Source organism: Stigmatopora nigra, chromosome 13 (assembly GCF_051989575.1).
Source record: "Stigmatopora nigra isolate UIUO_SnigA chromosome 13, RoL_Snig_1.1, whole genome shotgun sequence".
In the NCBI taxonomy this organism is placed as follows: Eukaryota; Metazoa; Chordata; class Actinopteri; order Syngnathiformes; family Syngnathidae; genus Stigmatopora; species Stigmatopora nigra.
In genome coordinates this window covers 11906044-11923608 of record NC_135520.1, presented here as the reverse complement: position 1 = coordinate 11923608, position 17565 = coordinate 11906044, and the positions used below count along the sequence as shown (strand labels likewise).

The 17565-nt window shown below is 41.4% G+C and overlaps 1 protein-coding gene across 3 annotated transcripts in view; it reads right to left on the bottom strand.

Moving 5' to 3' along the window:
- mgaa (MAX dimerization protein MGA a) overlaps nucleotides 1–17565 on the bottom strand; it is a 50985-nt gene that overhangs the window by 18166 nt on the left and 15254 nt on the right. For all 3 annotated transcript variants that reach the window (XM_077730970.1, XM_077730968.1, XM_077730969.1), the window contains exons 8-14: nucleotides 11930–12642; nucleotides 9052–9325; nucleotides 8105–8256; nucleotides 7815–7986; nucleotides 5465–5793; nucleotides 2531–2785; nucleotides 858–1287 (exon numbers count right to left, since the gene is read on the bottom strand). In XM_077730970.1, coding sequence (XP_077587096.1) covers nucleotides 858–1287; nucleotides 2531–2785; nucleotides 5465–5793; nucleotides 7815–7986; nucleotides 8105–8256; nucleotides 9052–9325; nucleotides 11930–12642 — 2325 coding nt within the window. The remainder of the gene's footprint in view (nucleotides 1–857; nucleotides 1288–2530; nucleotides 2786–5464; nucleotides 5794–7814; nucleotides 7987–8104; nucleotides 8257–9051; nucleotides 9326–11929; nucleotides 12643–17565) is intronic.

Sequence of the window (17565 nt, the reverse complement as noted above, 5' to 3'; positions counted from 1 at the left end):
TGGAGGCCAGAAACGGATTACATTTATTTACCTTTTTTAAGAGTGTAAACTCAAGCTTTGACCATTTCATACCTGTCAACTTGTACGTTTTACACGTATTTTATACGTTTTTTTTACCATTTCAAATCATGTACGCCGGACACCTACTTTTGTAAGGGGATTTTTTTTTAATCGCCAATATTTATGAAAACCGATCTCAACAAGACCGTTTTGCCTAAAATCCAGATAGTCTCGAAGGCTGGAAGCCAACGACGCAACTGTCATCGATCGTTACTCTTGTCACGGTATACCAGCAAAAATGATCCTCAATTGTATGTATTTTTTTAGCGGTGCGTCGTGGAAGCAAGCATGGAGGACCCACCTAGTAAGAAACGAGTTACCGCGAGTAAACATGCGTTGTACGGTGTTTGTACGTTTGTTGGGGGGTTTGTACGGGGAATCAATCATTTATAAGGGCAGTTATGGCAGAGGTTGACAGGTATGCCATTTGCAAAAATTTTCGAGGAGTATGACTGATCAGAAATATGTCCACTAGCTTCCTTCAGTGCACACTGCAGTGCTTCTGCTTAGTCATTTCCGCTTGAAAATAGTTGCTGAACTACGCACCCTTTTACACACAAAGAACGCACCGTTTTTATAGACGCAGCCAGGCAAGGCAAAACATACACTAGCTTAAACATATACGCTACACCCACACACTAAAAACACATTTTTAAAAAGGCAACGGAAGCAAAACTTTCTTTGACAGCCTGGGTCGATTGACTTCTTACAACTGTGACTATTGAAACACAAAGGTTAAACATAAAGAGGTATAATTAATCTGGTTTCCCTGGCCATAGTTTCCCTTAGTGACTCACCTGATGGTGGCGGTCGGACAAGGATGTAAGTGAAAGGGGGGCCTGAAGTGGAAGTGGGGGCTGATGTGGAGGTTCTGGTAGTGGTTAAATCCAAAGTTGAAGTCGGGGTGCCAGTCAACTTGGATGTGGTGGCTGACATGGATGTGACGGCAGATGTGGAAGTAGGAGCAGATGTTATGCTCAACTTGGAGGTAGTGGTGGATATGGAGGTGGAAGTGGATGTAGATGTGGACGTGAAGGTAGTGGTTGCGCAGGTCCCATCAGAGAACGATGAAGATGCCCGTTGGGGCTCGAGTGCAGTCAAGGGGGCCTGCTTTTTCTTGGTGGCAGCAACACGACCTGTCAGATATGCCGCAAGGCGGTTGGCAGGGTGGAGCGATCCCACCTCACCCAACTGGATCTTGGCAACAGGATACCTTTTTCCGTTCACCTGGAAACACAAGTCAGCCAATGAATCTACAATTCTTAATAATTACACTGCCTTTGGCTCTAAAACAGGGGTGTCCATTACGTAGATCACAATCTACCTGTAAATCACAATCTACCTGTAGATCACAATCTACCTGTAGATCACAATCTACCTGTAGATCCTCAAGGAACTATTGGTAGATAACCAAAAAACTATTAGTAGATCACCAAGATCGCTGTTAGGTTTTCTTTCCACGACAACGCACTGGTAAACGGAACAAACAAATTTAAATAAACTTGGATTCATAAATACAAACGCACTCAAACATGTTTAATGTAACTTTACACAAAACTGAATTCTAATTTTGAAAAAAAATATTCTTTTATTATTTTTTTTTTTTTACCTTCGTTCTGGCCGGGTTAGTTGTTTGCTGCGCCTCTAATCTCACGTTCGCTATCGGTGAGCTGTTTGCTGTGGGCTGTTGTTGTACTACGTATTCCCTTCAAAATATTCCGAAAATGATGCACACAAATGTCCTCACAAAAGAATAAAGCACGACCACTTGCCAACGAGAAGTAGTCTTGTAGTATTAGCAATCGCTGCGTGCTCATTATAACAACAGTTCTAACCTAACCCAGTGTTTGCAACTCCCCGCTTGTAATATCTCTGGTCGCAACCGCTTTGAACGGTGCCTATGAGAGAGAGTTGCGACCACAAATATTAAAAAGAGGGAATTGCGAGCCAGTATACCGCAGATTCTTATGAGCAGCGAACGAGGGTAGTTAGCTAGGAGCTGGCGTAACTATTCCTAGAAGGGTAGAAGTAATATAATGCTCCTCGTATTAGATAATAATAACAGGGAATGCAACAGCTGAGCTTACCCACGTATTGATTGTGAGTAATGAAGTTTTATTCTGAGAAAGTGCAATTGCCTATCGGCATTGTGTGCACGAGTATACTTCATTACCCAGAAAGCCCTCTTTTTGCCCGCGCATACGCGTTGTTTCTTGATCGAAACTCGTCTGAATAAATCGGTCGGTGTTCGTAGATATTGTTATAAACGAAAGGGATGCGGCAAAAAAAGATGTGCGCTACAATGATAAACAGCCTCATGTCATGGCCACCTGGCTTGCTCGCATCACAAAATTTTGATCGTACCTCAGGCAAATTATTCGATCAAAATTTCCGTCGTAAGACAAGAATGTTGTATGACGAGCGTTCGTATGACGAGGTACCACTGTATTTGGATGAAAGGTGAGCCCACCTGGATTGGGTACAAGCCATCCTCTTGCTTGAGACTGGCCGACAGATAGCCAGCGGTGGAGACTCCGTTGAGGAATGGCAGACCTTTCTTGACTGTGTGCTCGCTTTTGTATCGATGCTCATTCCTGGTGAGCCATTGTCTGGGAGCGGATGCAAGCTCTTCCTCCATGTCGCTACAGTCATCAGCAAAATCTTGCTCAGTCACCTCACATTGCCATGCTTCCATAGGTTCATGCATAGCCAAGGTATTGTTGTTCTATAGTGGCGTGGAAGGTGTTTTTGACAACAAACAAAACAAAGACAAGTTTGAAATGATCCTCGAACAATGACAGTTGCCCAACTTCTCATCGAAGGGGGACATAGTTTTAACTTTTGTTATCTTACTTTCCTGGATTTTAAATTGGCAATAGGAATATGAACAAAGTTGGTATTTTTGGGCTAATGTTGTATAGCATTGAGTTCCATTGAATGGAACAAAAATAGCATCTTTGCACGTGTACATTTCTTGGTCGGAAAAATGGATGAAAGAAAAAAAATCGTCTGTTTATGCTGTAAATTCATGACCAAAGGAAATATTTGCCAGTGTGGTGATATGTTGTTGAGAAAACCATGGTAGCACTCCTCCCATTGTGGCAAAAGAAACAAGTTAGGTGATGCTTGTAATGCTGCTCTTATTTTATTTTTAACTTCTCTAAAGAGTGCAACCTTTTCTTTGGATTTCCTTTTTGGGGGACTAACTAGAATCTAGGGATTCGGTAGTAACTTCTTGAAGGAATATAACCTGATCATCAGCTCAGGAGACTTTAATCATACATGGCTTTCCACCCTACATTTTCACCAGTATGTGGACTGTATTTTTTTTGTAGATAGAAGAACTAGCAAGAAGGAAGATGCCAGAACCGAGTTTAGCGCACTACAGCTGGACTCCAGACAGCTACAAATTAATGTGCCTGATTTGTCTCGGAATTTTTCCACCAGTGTGTATTGTTATTTTAAGTCATTAAGTTGTGTCTTTACGTTGGAAAATGTCTTTGCATTTCGTATTCATTTTAATGCCTTGATAGACCATTTCTTATCTTTTCTTTCTTTCTTTGCATACATTAAAGGGTTTGAGGTGTAGTATTAAAGATTGTGAAACTAATAATTCTATGTAAAATGTTTCTAATGAAAAATTCAAGTTACAAAACCACTTCTAGAATTAATTTTGTAAATGTTGGTACAATTGTACAGTAATCCCTATCGTGAATAATGTAGACCAGCCGCAAATCGAAAAACCGCCAAATTGGATCAGCCCTATTACTATCATACTACATATTTTTGGGCCTATCTAAAAATACAAGTACACAAGCACATTTATCATGACGTTTATTTTTCAAATACTTCAATTCGAACCAAACAAAAGACTAATAGATTAATATCTAAATATAATCTATATATACAATTTTTAAATAATTCAAACACCACTCACAGCAAAAATATTTCCTCTCCGCTTGATATAAATCCAATAAAATAGGTTAATAGGAAAGCCAACAGAGGGCTAACATTCCATTTAAAAACAAGTGTTTAAACCTCATTGTACGTGTCTAATGACGATAAAAGCATTCAATTCAATTCAATTTGGCACGAGCCCTCCAGAACAGCACAGACGTTGAAGAGCAGCCCCGCTTCAGCAAGGTACAGCTTCGCGTTCGGGATGAAACAGTTTGTGAAGGCTTTCCGGTTGCTCATGCAGTAGGCTTTGTTCTTTTTTTTTTTTTTTTTTAAAGCATGAGGACGGTTGCACTTGTAGATTAAGGCTGGCTTCACAATGAAGCCAGCCAGCAGCATCCTCACACATGAGCGCCGGGCGATCCTTGTGAACCCTGCCACTTTCAATTCACCTTTGAATAAAAAGCCAGCTTGCTCCAGAAGATAACCAACCATTCTCTTGAACTATGTGAGGGAATTCTTCCTTGATGTAGCATTTAGCTGCAGGCTCACTAAAGGCACTGTAACAAGGCTCAGGATCCTCTTCATTGTCAGGAGCTAAACTATCGTTAAAGGTCTTGGCTTTGATTCTAAATATGTTGGTATCCAGATTAATCATCTCCCGATATGACATTCTCCTTAATGATGATTTTATTTTTCCTTCTGAAATGGAATCTGAACAAAAGGCAAGGTGTCCGTCTCATTTGTTTTATTTGGCATGCTATTCTTCTTTTGGATACACACCCAGCCTTGACTGCCAACCATATCAGTGCTGAAGAAGAAGCACTGTCCTCAGTGCAGCTATTTTTCATCTTCTGTCTTCCACTTAGGAGTTTCAGCGTGAATTTTGACATTACGTAAGACGTTTATGAGGCATTTTCAAAGTCCATAAAATGCTGGAAGAGGCTCGGTGTAGTATTTCTGTGCGCAATGCGAAATGTATGACAGGTAATGCAAAGAAAAGGCACAACGCTGTATGTATTACCGATGCGTCATTCATCTATGGTGAAATTCCATTTCTTCTTGGCTGAATCGCACCCACTTCAGCACCGAAGAAGCGGTGCCCCGACTTCCACCATTTTTCATAGATAGCACCATTATGTGGCAGCCAGTGGCAGTAGCTCTGTCCACTCTTATTTGTTTTTTGTGTTTTACAGCCTTTCTATCTTTTTTATTACATTTTAATATTTCTTATTACATTCCTTTTTAATTTTCTTTGGACATTATTTTGTTCCTGCTTCAGTATCACTTTTGGCCACTAGCTCTGCATGTTGCTTGTTTAAACTAGGAAGGTTATCTAGCCGGTTTTGTTTTTTTTAGTTATAGTGTGTGTCTTAGTGAAATGTGAATGTCATTACTGTGGGCATAATGTAAAAACATTAATTTTTAACACCTGTTTCGTCTATGTCAATGAAAGACAATGAGTCAAAGATTCCGTAAATTCATATGGGTCTTGAAGAACACTCACCTTCTTAGCTTTATTTTGTTTGCTGATGAGGACTTCATGATGTATGATGCCACAGTCGTCAACTGTCTGATTGATAGGATTTATCTGATATTGCCTGGTCAAGAAGGGTTTGTTCAGTTTGTCCTGAGCCATGGCCTCGCACAGTGTCTTGAGCACGTTATCACGGTCCTCGTCACATTTCCAATGACATTTCATAAAAATAGACAGGCGTTTTGATGCCCCCGATTCACCTGGGAGATTCTGATTTTCACTGGATGAAGCTGAATGAGGTTGATTGGATGGAGCTGGCAGAGGTTGAGTGGATGTCCTTGGCTGAGGTGGCTTCCGTTCTTAGAAAAGGAGAAAACCCAGACACTCATGATCAAAGTTCAAGTTTAATATTGAGTTATATTCTGAAATCAAAATATCAAGTTTCTATGAATGCTTCCAGAATTAGAGATTTAATGCCCAACCTTTTTTTTTTTATAATTTACATACAAAACACTAAAACTTGGAGTTTCTCAGAGGAAATGCAGTGTACTTGTCCTTAGAACAATTCTAAAAAAAAGAAAAAAACATGAAACAAAAGAACGCTTGAAGATTTTTTTCAATAACCAATGAGCAAATTGAATGTCAAATAGAACATGAAATTTAAATTTCATTATTTCCTAAGAATTATTTTTTTCATTAATGTTTTGTTACTGTGGGAACATTTTCTTTAATAACATACCATACTTTCACGACTATAACGCACACATAAAAGACTTAAATTTTCCCCAAAATAGACGGGGCGCCTTATAATCCAGTGCGCTTTATATATGGACCAATACTAAAATTGTTATCATGATAAAATAAAATAAATCAGTGGATAGGGTACACAATCCTCTACAACTCTCACAACTACGACAAGCAGCCCCCGACTCTACAATTTTTCCCGTATAAAAAGTACTGCGCAGTGACTGCTGGGATATACAGTTATTTTGTCAATACATCCAATGGATTGTGGCCTGGACATTGACATCAACACAGCTTTACGAAACATGGAAGGGAGCGTTGGAATAGTTACTCTAGCTACTAGCTAATTACTACTTGTGAATGGATTGTGGCCTGGAAATCAACATCAACACAGCTTTACGAAGAATGGAAGGAAGCGTTGGAATAGTTATGCTAGCTATTAGCTAGCTACTATTTGCGAATGGACTGCGGCCTGGAAATCGACATCAACACAACTTTACGAAGCATGGAAGGGAGCATAGGAATCGTTACGCAAGCTCCTAGCTAACTACAATTTGTGAATTGATTTTGGCCTGAAATCGACATCAACACAGCTTTACGAAGCATGCAAGGAAGCGTTAACTTTTGCTTGGAGCAAGCTGCGGTCGAGTGCCTTTGACGGACTCGGAGTGGAGCGACAAACTGAACCGCAGCCTGTGGTGGGTGAAATTGTGTCACGGGGGCAGGTGATGGGCCAGGTGGTCAGTAACGAGTTGGTCGGGGGGCATCAAAACAAACTCAACGAAGCAGGAGTTTATGCAACAGTCAGCAAATAAACATTAAATTCAACGAGAAGGTGGCTGAGAAGGAAACAGCCACCATTTCAACAGCACAAATCAAAAAGTAAACAGGGGAGAAATTTTGCGAACTTTCTGACTTCGTGGAAAAAACATCCTAAAAGTGTTCAGGAATCGTGCGATCGCCCACTTTTATGACGATTGTTTGATGCATTTTAGACAGATTATTAAGTCATCAAAGGCAACTGTCTCAATCATTTTTTCTCAAAATGTCTGTAAACAAGCACTGCCAAAGGGGAACTTAAATCCAAACAGTTAAGAAGTAGTGGCAATAAATAAAATGGGTGAAAAATTAGATGCCAAAGAACTCATAAAACGTTAATGAAAAAGGTTAAAAGTTCGATCTAATGTTGTTTTGTTCTTAATTGTATTTTCATTAGATGTGTTCATGCGTTCATGTGCTCTCTTCCTCTGTTGCCTAAAGTTGGCTTCCCGACACTTGTGCACATGCGTTTCAGCTAGGTAACAGATTCTACAGGTGATAAAATCTTATGAGTTTGGATTTGTTTTTTCTCCTGTTATTATGACCAATATTGAAATCATTTAAAAAATAATGACATAAAAAAGTTATCAATTGATCTGTAAGATAAGATCATCGGGCCTTTTGATAGTTTGACCAATTATTGAGGACTGAATCGCAGAAAAACCAAAGAAGTGATTGGTCCAATCTCAACTATTTTGAAGCTAAAATGTCCAACAATTCTGGAAGGATCTAGGCTTTTGGGGGGGTTAGGTTAGGGGTAAATTGAGGTTTGTACACTTAAAATCCTGATCACACAAGTATATAAACAAGAACTCACCTGGATGCAGAGCTTTGAGTTTATTGCGATATTTCATTTTGCAACGTTCAGGCTTCTTATGCGGTTTCTGTTGGAAGATGGTGGTTGAATCATGTGAACTTCGGTGTCTGGACTTCATTCTTGAGGTAGATTTTTGGACGAAACTTCTCACTCGGGCACAGCTTCCACCATGCTTTTGAATGCAACAAAATTTATTTATTATGACTATTCATGGCATGAAATCCTTTTGATGTCTGCATTTCAGAAACTCCATAACTTGTTTTCAATGCTAAAGCAAGAAGGAGAAGCACCTGTGTCAATATTTCATTGACGGTGGAGCAGGTGTAATCTGACGACGTTTTTGGGATGTGGATAGGGTCAAGCTCAGAGTCTTGGTTGTTCCTCTTCCAGAGAGTGCGGACGTGTTCAGCAGGCTGAGAGACACTGTCGGCTTCCTTCAGAACTGAAACCGGAACAAAGAAGCTCAAACATCTAACATTGGATGGAACTTATGAAGTTTGACCTTTTAATACTATTTTATTTCAAAATAGAGAAAAGCTAAAAGATAAAACGCAAAAAAAAAACATTTGGACGTCTATGAATGAAATTCAAGAAGAAAAAAAGGATTTTGCATAAAAGGTGAAAAAACGCCCTTTTCCTTGCCACCACTCGCTCAGGGCGTCGCCATCTAACCACAGTTATAAACGTGCTCTGGCTGGCGAGTACCCTTGATAGATTTGTAGCGTTTACCATTTCAGCCCATCCCAATAGTATTTAAGGCTGATCGAAGGTCTTGCTGTCGATCATTAAAAAAATCAGCCTTGATACCTCTGTAATGTGTATTTCATACTATTCTGCACCCTGAAACTTGATGAATGGATCGATATTTAACCTAACATAATTTTACGTTGTGCATTTACATTCATGTGTTGCAAATGATTCGAACATTTGCCTCAGCCACCTACCCCAATGGATATGTAATGGCATATTATCTTGTTTCAAATTTGTATGGCTTACGGCTTATCATTTTCTTTTTTTCCCCTTGTTTTTGGGTTTCCCACGGTTCATACAAAAATTGTATATAAAACAATTTTCAAAGGGTTTTGGGTAGTATTAGGCCGGGTTAGAACGAATTACAGCATTTCATTGTAAAATAGTTAAGAATTCACCACTGGAACAAATTATTTTTTAAAGTAGAGCTACCACTGTTTCCGTATGTATACATGTAAGCATGTTTTACATCGTTGTCCTGACTTACTGTAAGCCATCTTCATTCTCTTTTTCTTCTTCCTCTTACTGCTGCCATGGCTGGAGGGGCTGGAATCCGACCCATCCAGGTTCTTGAGCAAAACCACTTTCTGCTTGAGACAGCTGCAACCCAGCATGCACTGTGGCCGCCCGCAGTGGGTGAAGCGGGCTGTGTGTGCCAAGCTGTTGCATACACAGCCAAGCCGGCAGAAACTGTTGAAACAGGCAGGTTCTGGCCTGCGGGGCAGTTGGATGGGGGCGGTGGGATTGTCGCTCACGAAACCCTGTTGAGAATTAGAATAAGAGATTGACCAATGAAGGTTTTACAGGACCGGTACCAATTATTAGTACAGTAATACCTTGACATAAGTGTGTCCCAATATACAAAACATTTGAGATAAAAGGAAAATTCTGAGCAACTTTTTGCCTTAAGATACGAGACAAATTTGAGGTACGCGCATACGAGATGGTACCCGATGCGGCCGCCGGGTGGTCGAGTGTGCAAAGGGCGGCTCATGAAGCTTGTGAGTTTTTCTTGCCGCATCTCTATCGCGTAAAAGATATCTATGAGCACCGGGGCAAACAGATTGCATTTTTTAATAGAGAAAGCATGCCAAGTCGATAATCTACAAAAAAGCCAGGGGAATGTACATGGACTTGAAAGCAAAGCAAGCATCTGAAAAAAGACACCAGCAAGACCCTTCAAAGCAAAGAATCTTTTTTTCTGAGTAATGTTGAAGAAAAATGTAAATGTAAGGCATTTCCATGTTTGCTTGCCAATCAAATGTGAGTGTCCAAGATAGCATGTATCTGTGCTCAGCCCTTGCCAAGTGCATGGATGTGGATACGGTAATCCCTGTTTTAAAACTGGCAACCTGCTTGGCTCTCTCATTTGCCTGGTGTTTTTCATACTCCTCAGCATGTCTAGTTGTATAATGACGTTTTAAATTGTATTCCTCGTGCACCGCAACTTTTTCTGTGCAAATAAGACATGTTGGGGTGCCCCTGTACTCAACAAAGAAATGCACTGTCCATTTTTCTTGAAATTTAGTGTGAGCCCAGAGTTCATTTTCGTGACTTGGTTGTTCACCGCTGCTGTGAGATTGGCACGCATGGAGTCGCAAATCAAAAGTGACGGCGAGCCATCCAGTTTCTTAACATCCACCTCACGTGGCCAATGTATCATCCATCCAGCCCTTTTGGTTTGCCTTCACAATGACGCCGGCTAGAAACTTTTCTTTCGGCAACGGTCAGCCATGGGCAAACTACGGCCCGCGGGCCACATCCGGCCCCTTTTATATTAGAAGACACCAGCCTGGCTGTTTATTGCAGCACACAAAAATAGCAAAATCTACAATAAATTGCCAAAAGTTATGAAACCACTTATGGAAAAAAATACTTTTGTAAGTAGAGGTACCACTGTAATTTGACAAGGAAACAAAAAAAAGATCAAAATGTTCATTTGAAACCTATAGTTTACAGATAGTCAGATTCAGATTATGGATATGCAACACGCGTTAGTAAAAATGCAACAATTTCTTTGTTAATCCAGTGATGTTGTGGCAATTCCCAAGATCATGCATCTCTGATGATAACTTTTGCTTATTTGACTAAATAGGGATTACTCTTTGATCAGCTTGGCATGTTACTTAACACTGACAATGGTGTGCTGTGGCTATGATTGCGAAGTACAGTGGTACCTCTACTTACAAAATAAAATTTAAATTTACAAAACACCAGTGGTGGGCCGTCAGGGCCTTCAAGGCCTTCTCTGCTGGCCTAAGAAATATCTGAATCATTTTTACGTTTTGTCCGTCAATAATTAAATAATTCCAAATTGTCTGTTAGCTTCCTTTCACTGCCTTTCCCCCTGGTTGGACTGGTTCCAGATGTGTTTTCATATTGAAGCATTTAACCAATCACATTTCAGGCATTATTTTTTGCCAGGGTCAGAAATCTGCCTCAAGGCCTTCACAATCAGTTCTGCAGGCTCTGCTGAATTAAACAAGTGTCAATAAGACTGTTGCTTTAACCAATCAGATTTTGATTTGGCAACACCACAATGCCTTGTAGCAAGCATAGGGATACGTCATCACTTTCACCAACTTTGATTGGCAGGTGATAGAGTAGACTGTATCTGGAGCAAGCTGCACAAGCAAATATATTGTTGTGTTGATTTAAAGCCATTTTCAAGATGGAATTTTCAAGAGGAAAAAGCTGGACATCATTAAGAAAGGTCGGACAACTCGAAAGCAAGCAAATCTGTCACAACCGGCAACCAACATTTTCAGCACTAAATCGAATAAAAACGTATGCCAGAAATACAACCGAACAGGCTCAAGTTTCAGCAATAGCTTCGATGCCGATAGCAAAGAAGGAAGAAAGACAGAAGGATGGATATTGTGTACAGTTAAAAATGATTTTTAGTGAGTGAAATATGGCTATATTTCTAAATAATAATTTAATTGTATGAGGTTATTATTGATTATTTTTATGTGTCGCAACTGTAGATGCAGTAGACGTTTTATTTGGATTGAAGGCGTCGCTAGAAAATGCACCGCCGCTGCTAAACACTGCGTTGAAACTCTGACGACAAAGGTTTAGGAGATGCAGCACCATCCTTGCCAATGGGAGGCCATCAAGGTGTTGGATGATCATGCCAAATTAAAAACTAAATACAGGATACTGAAAGATGTTTGATAACTTGGAGGTTTTGCATTTTGTTACTATTCCTATTGTATTTTGAAACAAAATTCACCATTGATGCTTTTTGTACCGGAATATTTCATAGGTAGAGGTAACACTAATAGGAATCTGTGCATAGAGCATTTCTACATATCCTACTCTACTCCAGACACAAACTTTTGCTAAGTTCACGATACACGTACCTTCAAGGTGAAAAGTGATGTCAGAGCTATGGAGGCCCTCTCCTCGCTGATGAAAGTATGATGTTGCCCACTCCACATCGCACTGTCCTCCAGGTCTTTCTGCCTCAGAAGACTTCGGGTCAGCATAGGTTTCGCAGAGCCTGAGAAGTTGGCATCATCACGGTTTGACTGCAGGTGGACGGGTTTAAGTTTGAATCTTTTTCTCCTCTCGAGGGGAGCATTACATGTAAGGGGTGTGACTTGTGTGTTTTCAATAGGGTGGACTATGGTAGGAGAAGATTTCTTTGGTTTTGGAGGTTCTGCAAGGAGCGCTATGTTCTGTGAGGCATCTCTCAAAGTGCCAAACGGTGGGTAAGCGTCTGCTGAATCAGAATCAAATGTAGGTTGGAATCGCCTTGGTTTTCTTACAACTTTCCTGGAGACCTTAAGCTGTCCTATGGGAGCTTTGGCTCTCTTTGAGGGTGGAATGAAGCCAGCAATTAGGTCCAGCCCGGGAGGGGATGGGCCTTGCTTCTTGAGCACACTGCTAAGTGTGCGGACATAGCTGCTGCTGGTGGTGGGAAGCTCGTAGACGGGCAGCAAATCCCCCGGCGGATGGGAAAAATTGGTCACACGCTGGTCGATCAGTTTAGCCTCGCTCTCCAGGTACTGATCCAGCATGTCACTGCAGAATGCTGACAGGTTCTTTTTGGGATGCTCCGAGCTGGTGGAGGCTGCAAACAGAAAGAAAAAGGCATATGACTTTTTTAGCAGCCAAACCAGATAAATATCTAACTCATTGCCTGCGCTAGATGTCCAATCAATTTTGATTACGAGGGCAGGCAACGATTATGTGCTAATTTCATTAAAAATGCAAATATTCAGTTTATTTCTAAAAACTTTTATTTTGAGTGAGACAATTAAATAATCCTTACGTTGACATGACAAGCACGATCTAAAGGAATATTACATGCACTTACCTTTTTTTATTCTTTCAAATTTGTAAAGGTTGTTTTTAGATTCGTCCAGTCAAAAAATGTATTCTTTTTCAATAACCTTACATGACCTTTAAATGTACAGTTGTACCTCTACTTACAAAACTAATTGGTTCAAGAAGTTTTGTAAGTTGAACATTTCGTCAGCAGTGCAGTACTTTATATGTAAATTCTCTAATTTGTTCCACGATCCTCACAACTACCAACTAAACCCTATAAAATTGGTCAGATGTGTCCATATGAAAGATGTGGGAAAACCCGAAGATGAGAGAAAATTATTCATTCACGCTTAATGTCTGTGTTGAAGCGCAGATGAACAAGAGGATGCTAACGGTAGGGAACAGAGAGAGAGCACACGAACACACATTTAATAAATATAAAGTTAAGAATTCAAACAAAAACATTTTAAACATCATTCAACAACAAACAATGGCGGTATGTGTATATGTATACAGACGGTCCCCTTCTTATGAACATTCAACTTATGAACATACGGTTCATTCGAACATGTCTGCAAATTGCGTTTTTGTCGAAAAATGTCCATAAGTTTGATTTTGTATTGCGCGCCTTTTTCCGAGTAGTGCTTCTTCCCGCCGCTAATACCGACGCCTGGAGCTCCCCCAGCATCCACCTTCCTCTGCCCAGTTTGTTGCAATGAGGAAGTGCGTGACGTATCTCCAATGCGCAAAGGACCTTTTTCATTTCTATCATTAAATATCTCGTGCACACATTATTCAATATGCTTGGTGAAAAGCGAAAGGCTTCTAGTGAGGGAGGTGCAAGGAAGAGGCAAGCCATTTGATTTTAAACGAAAATGGCAATAATAAAGAAGCTTTATGCGCGCGGAAAGTGGTGAGCGTTGCACAGGACTTTAACTTGAATTGTTCGACCATCAGTACCATTTTTAAACAGATAGATTGAGCAACACGACCCAAATATTGAACAATGCACAAAGATCGCAAATGAATTGAATACCATACAGTGCTACCTCATTTATGATGAAAAAAAGAAAACGTTGCAATCGTCATTAGATAGCTTCTTTCGGCCAGTTTCTCGAAAATCTCTTTCCATCTCTCTAATGTAAGTATACAGTGCTGTATGTATTCTCTCCATTTTATTATTATTTTTTCAGTACAAACCAATGCTGGTTATTTATACAAGCCTTGAACATACAAATGCACGAATATAAACCTTCAATATACTTATATAGGCCTTAAACATAAATTATAATACAAAATATAGCACTGAATCAACATCAATTTGAACAATTTCAACTTATGAACAAGCTATCGGAACCTGATTCATTTGTAAATAGGGGAGCATCTGTACCTACCTACCCACCGACCCACCTACGAACCTACCTACGTCCCTACCTACTACGTCCCTACCTACTACGTCCCTACCTACTACGTCCCTACCTACTAGGTCCCTACCTACTAGGTCCCTACCTACTAGGTCCCTACCTACTAGGTCCCTACCTACTAGGTCCCTACCTACTAGGTCCCTACCTACTAGGTCCCTACCTACTAGGTCCCTACCTACTAGGTCCCTACCTACTAGGTCCCTACCTACTAGGTCCCTACCTACTAGGTCCCTACCTACTAGGTCCCTACCTACTAGGTCCCTACCTACTAGGTCCCTACCTACTAGGTCCCTACCTACTAGGTCCCTACCTACTAGGTCCCTACCTACTAGGTCCCTACCTACTAGGTCCCTACCTACTAGGTCCCTACCTACTAGGTCCCTACCTACTAGGTCCCTACCTACTAGGTCCCTACCTACTAGGTCCCTACCTACTAGGTCCCTACCTACTAGGTCCCTACCTACTAGGTCCCTACCTACTAGGTCCCTACCTACTAGGTCCCTACCTACTAGGTCCCTACCTACTAGGTCCCTACCTACTAGGTCCCTACCTACTAGGTCCCTACCTACTAGGTCCCTACCTACTAGGTCCCTACCTAGGTCCCTACCTTGGTCCCTACCTAGGTCCCTACCTAGGTCCCTACCTACGTCCCTACCTACTACGTCCCTACCTACTACGTCCCTACCTACTACGTCCCTACCTACTAGGTCCCTACCTACTAGGTCCCTACCTACTAGGTCCCTACCTACTAGGTCCCTACCTACTAGGTCCCTACCTACTAGGTCCCTACCTACTAGGTCCCTACCTACTAGGTCCCTACCTTGGTCCCTACATACGTCCCTACATACGTCCCTACATACGTCCCTACATACGTCCCTACATACGTCCCTACATACGTCCCTACATACATATCTACATACATATCTACATACATATCTACATACATATCTACATACATATCTACATACATATCTACATACATATCTACATACATATCTACATACATATCTACATACATATCTACATACATATCTACATACATATCTACATACATACCAACATACATACCAACATACATACCTACATACATACCTACCTACCTACATACCTACATACATACCTACATACATACCTACATACATACCTACCTACATACATACCTACCTACATACCTACCTACATACATAGCTACATACCTACATACATACCTACATACATACCTACCTACATACATACCTACATACATACCTACATACATACCTACCTACCTACCTACCTACCTACCTACCTACCTACCTACCTAGATACATACATACCTACCTACATACATACATACCTACCTATATAGATACCTACCTATATACCTACATACCTACATACATCCCTACATACATACATCCTTACAAACATACGTTAAACCGTCCTAGTCGGAAAGTTTTAATCTGTTCCACGTGGCTTTCGATTTGAAACAAGATGCTTCCCTGTTCCTCACAACCGAGTGTCTACCCAGTTCATTTTTTAAAGTTATCGAAGCACCAACAAGCAGCGTCGTGGTGTGGAGGTTCACAAGTCTGACGTCGGTGCGGGCAGGCGTTGGCTCAATTCCCGCTGGTTGGGGTATGATTGGGGACGCAGATGGTTGTTTGTCTCTGTGTAACCTACGGCTGACAGGCGACCAGTATAGGGTGTAATCTGCCTTTTGCCCTAAGACAGCGGGGTTAAGCTCCAGCACAAACACACCTTTTCGGGGATGGGCAATATGGAAGATGATAAACGAACCAGCCACGACTGCCGTTGAATATTGCCGCTGTTGTCGAAGTATCCCCTTTGTCAGCTGCTTTATATACTTTCAACTCTTCGCACATTCTAGTTTCTCCCTTATCCATTTTAAATGAAGCCCCACCCTCTCGTCATGAATATCAGTGCTGCTTGAAAAGGACTACCATGCAGCCGCATCGTATGCTCGTATGTTAAATTTGTTTTGTATCTGAGGGTAAAAATTTGCTCTGAATTTTCCTCCTATCTTTTGCAAGGCAACACGTTCGTAACATAACATATACAGTGATACCTCTACATACGAGCAGCTCTACCTGCGAGATGCTCGAGATACGAAGAAAATTTCGAGCAAATAATTAGCTTTAGATACGAGAACATTTTCGGGATGCAAGAAAGCCAGGTGGCCATGATATGAGAGGCTGTTTATCATTGAAAAAAAAAATGAAAATCAGACATAGGCATTGTCGTCATCATTGACTTGACAAAAAGCCTAGTAGTCATCATACCCTCAGTAGCGTATGACGAAATTGTATAGTGCTTCTCCACAAGTTCGTCTTCCCAGGCAAGACACATTTATGACATTTATTTATGACATTCATACTTGTTAGGTCTCCGCCTTGAGCGCCATCAATCCGGCGACTGCAAGTTGCCTCACCGATGCCAACAAGAATAAGATGGATCACTTACCTCTCACAGTCTTCTTACTTACCCTCCCTCAGTCAGCCTGTGGAAGGCAGATCCACGCCAAACGAACTTCCTGTTACTTCACTGCGACTTAATTTCATAGAAGGAATTTGTGTTGTCGTCACGTCACGTGTTGCTGCAGGTTCAGAGTCCTGATGGCTGTTGTGAAAAAGCTGTTCTTGAGCCTGTTTGTCCGTTCTTTGTAGGACCTGTAGCGTCTGCCAGATGGAAGCAACTGGAACAGGCCGTGTCCAGGATGGTATGGGTCCCCAACAATGGACCGGCTCTTCTGAGGTACCGGGGGTTGGCAATGTCTTCTAGTGATGGCAGAGAGCAGCCGACGATCTTCTGGGCAGTGTAAATCACCCTCTGCATGGCTTTTTTATCTGCTGCCGTGCTTCCGGCATACCACACTGTAATGCCGTAAGTCAGGATGCTCTCCACAGTGGCTCTGTAGAATGTTCCCAGAAGATTGGTCTCCAATTTGTCCCTTCTCAGTACCCTGAGAAAGTGGAGTCGTTTCTGGGCCTTCTTCACTACCACTGTAGTGTAGTAGACCAGGAGGGCCTATCCGTGACATGGACTCCCGGAAATTTGAGGGATTGGACCCTGTCTACATATACTCCGTTAATGAGGAGTGGGGCCAGGTCTGAGCTGCGCTTGCGAAAGTCCAGGATTATTTCTTTAGTCTTTGTGGTTGTTACGGCTGGAAGCCTGAACACACACTATGTAGGAGGTGTGTGCTTTCTTGTCTTTACAGGTTCCTGCAGCTGTGGCTCCAACCCTGTGACGAAGCCCTGCCCAGGCCAACCCAGCTGCAACTACTTCCCCAATCATCC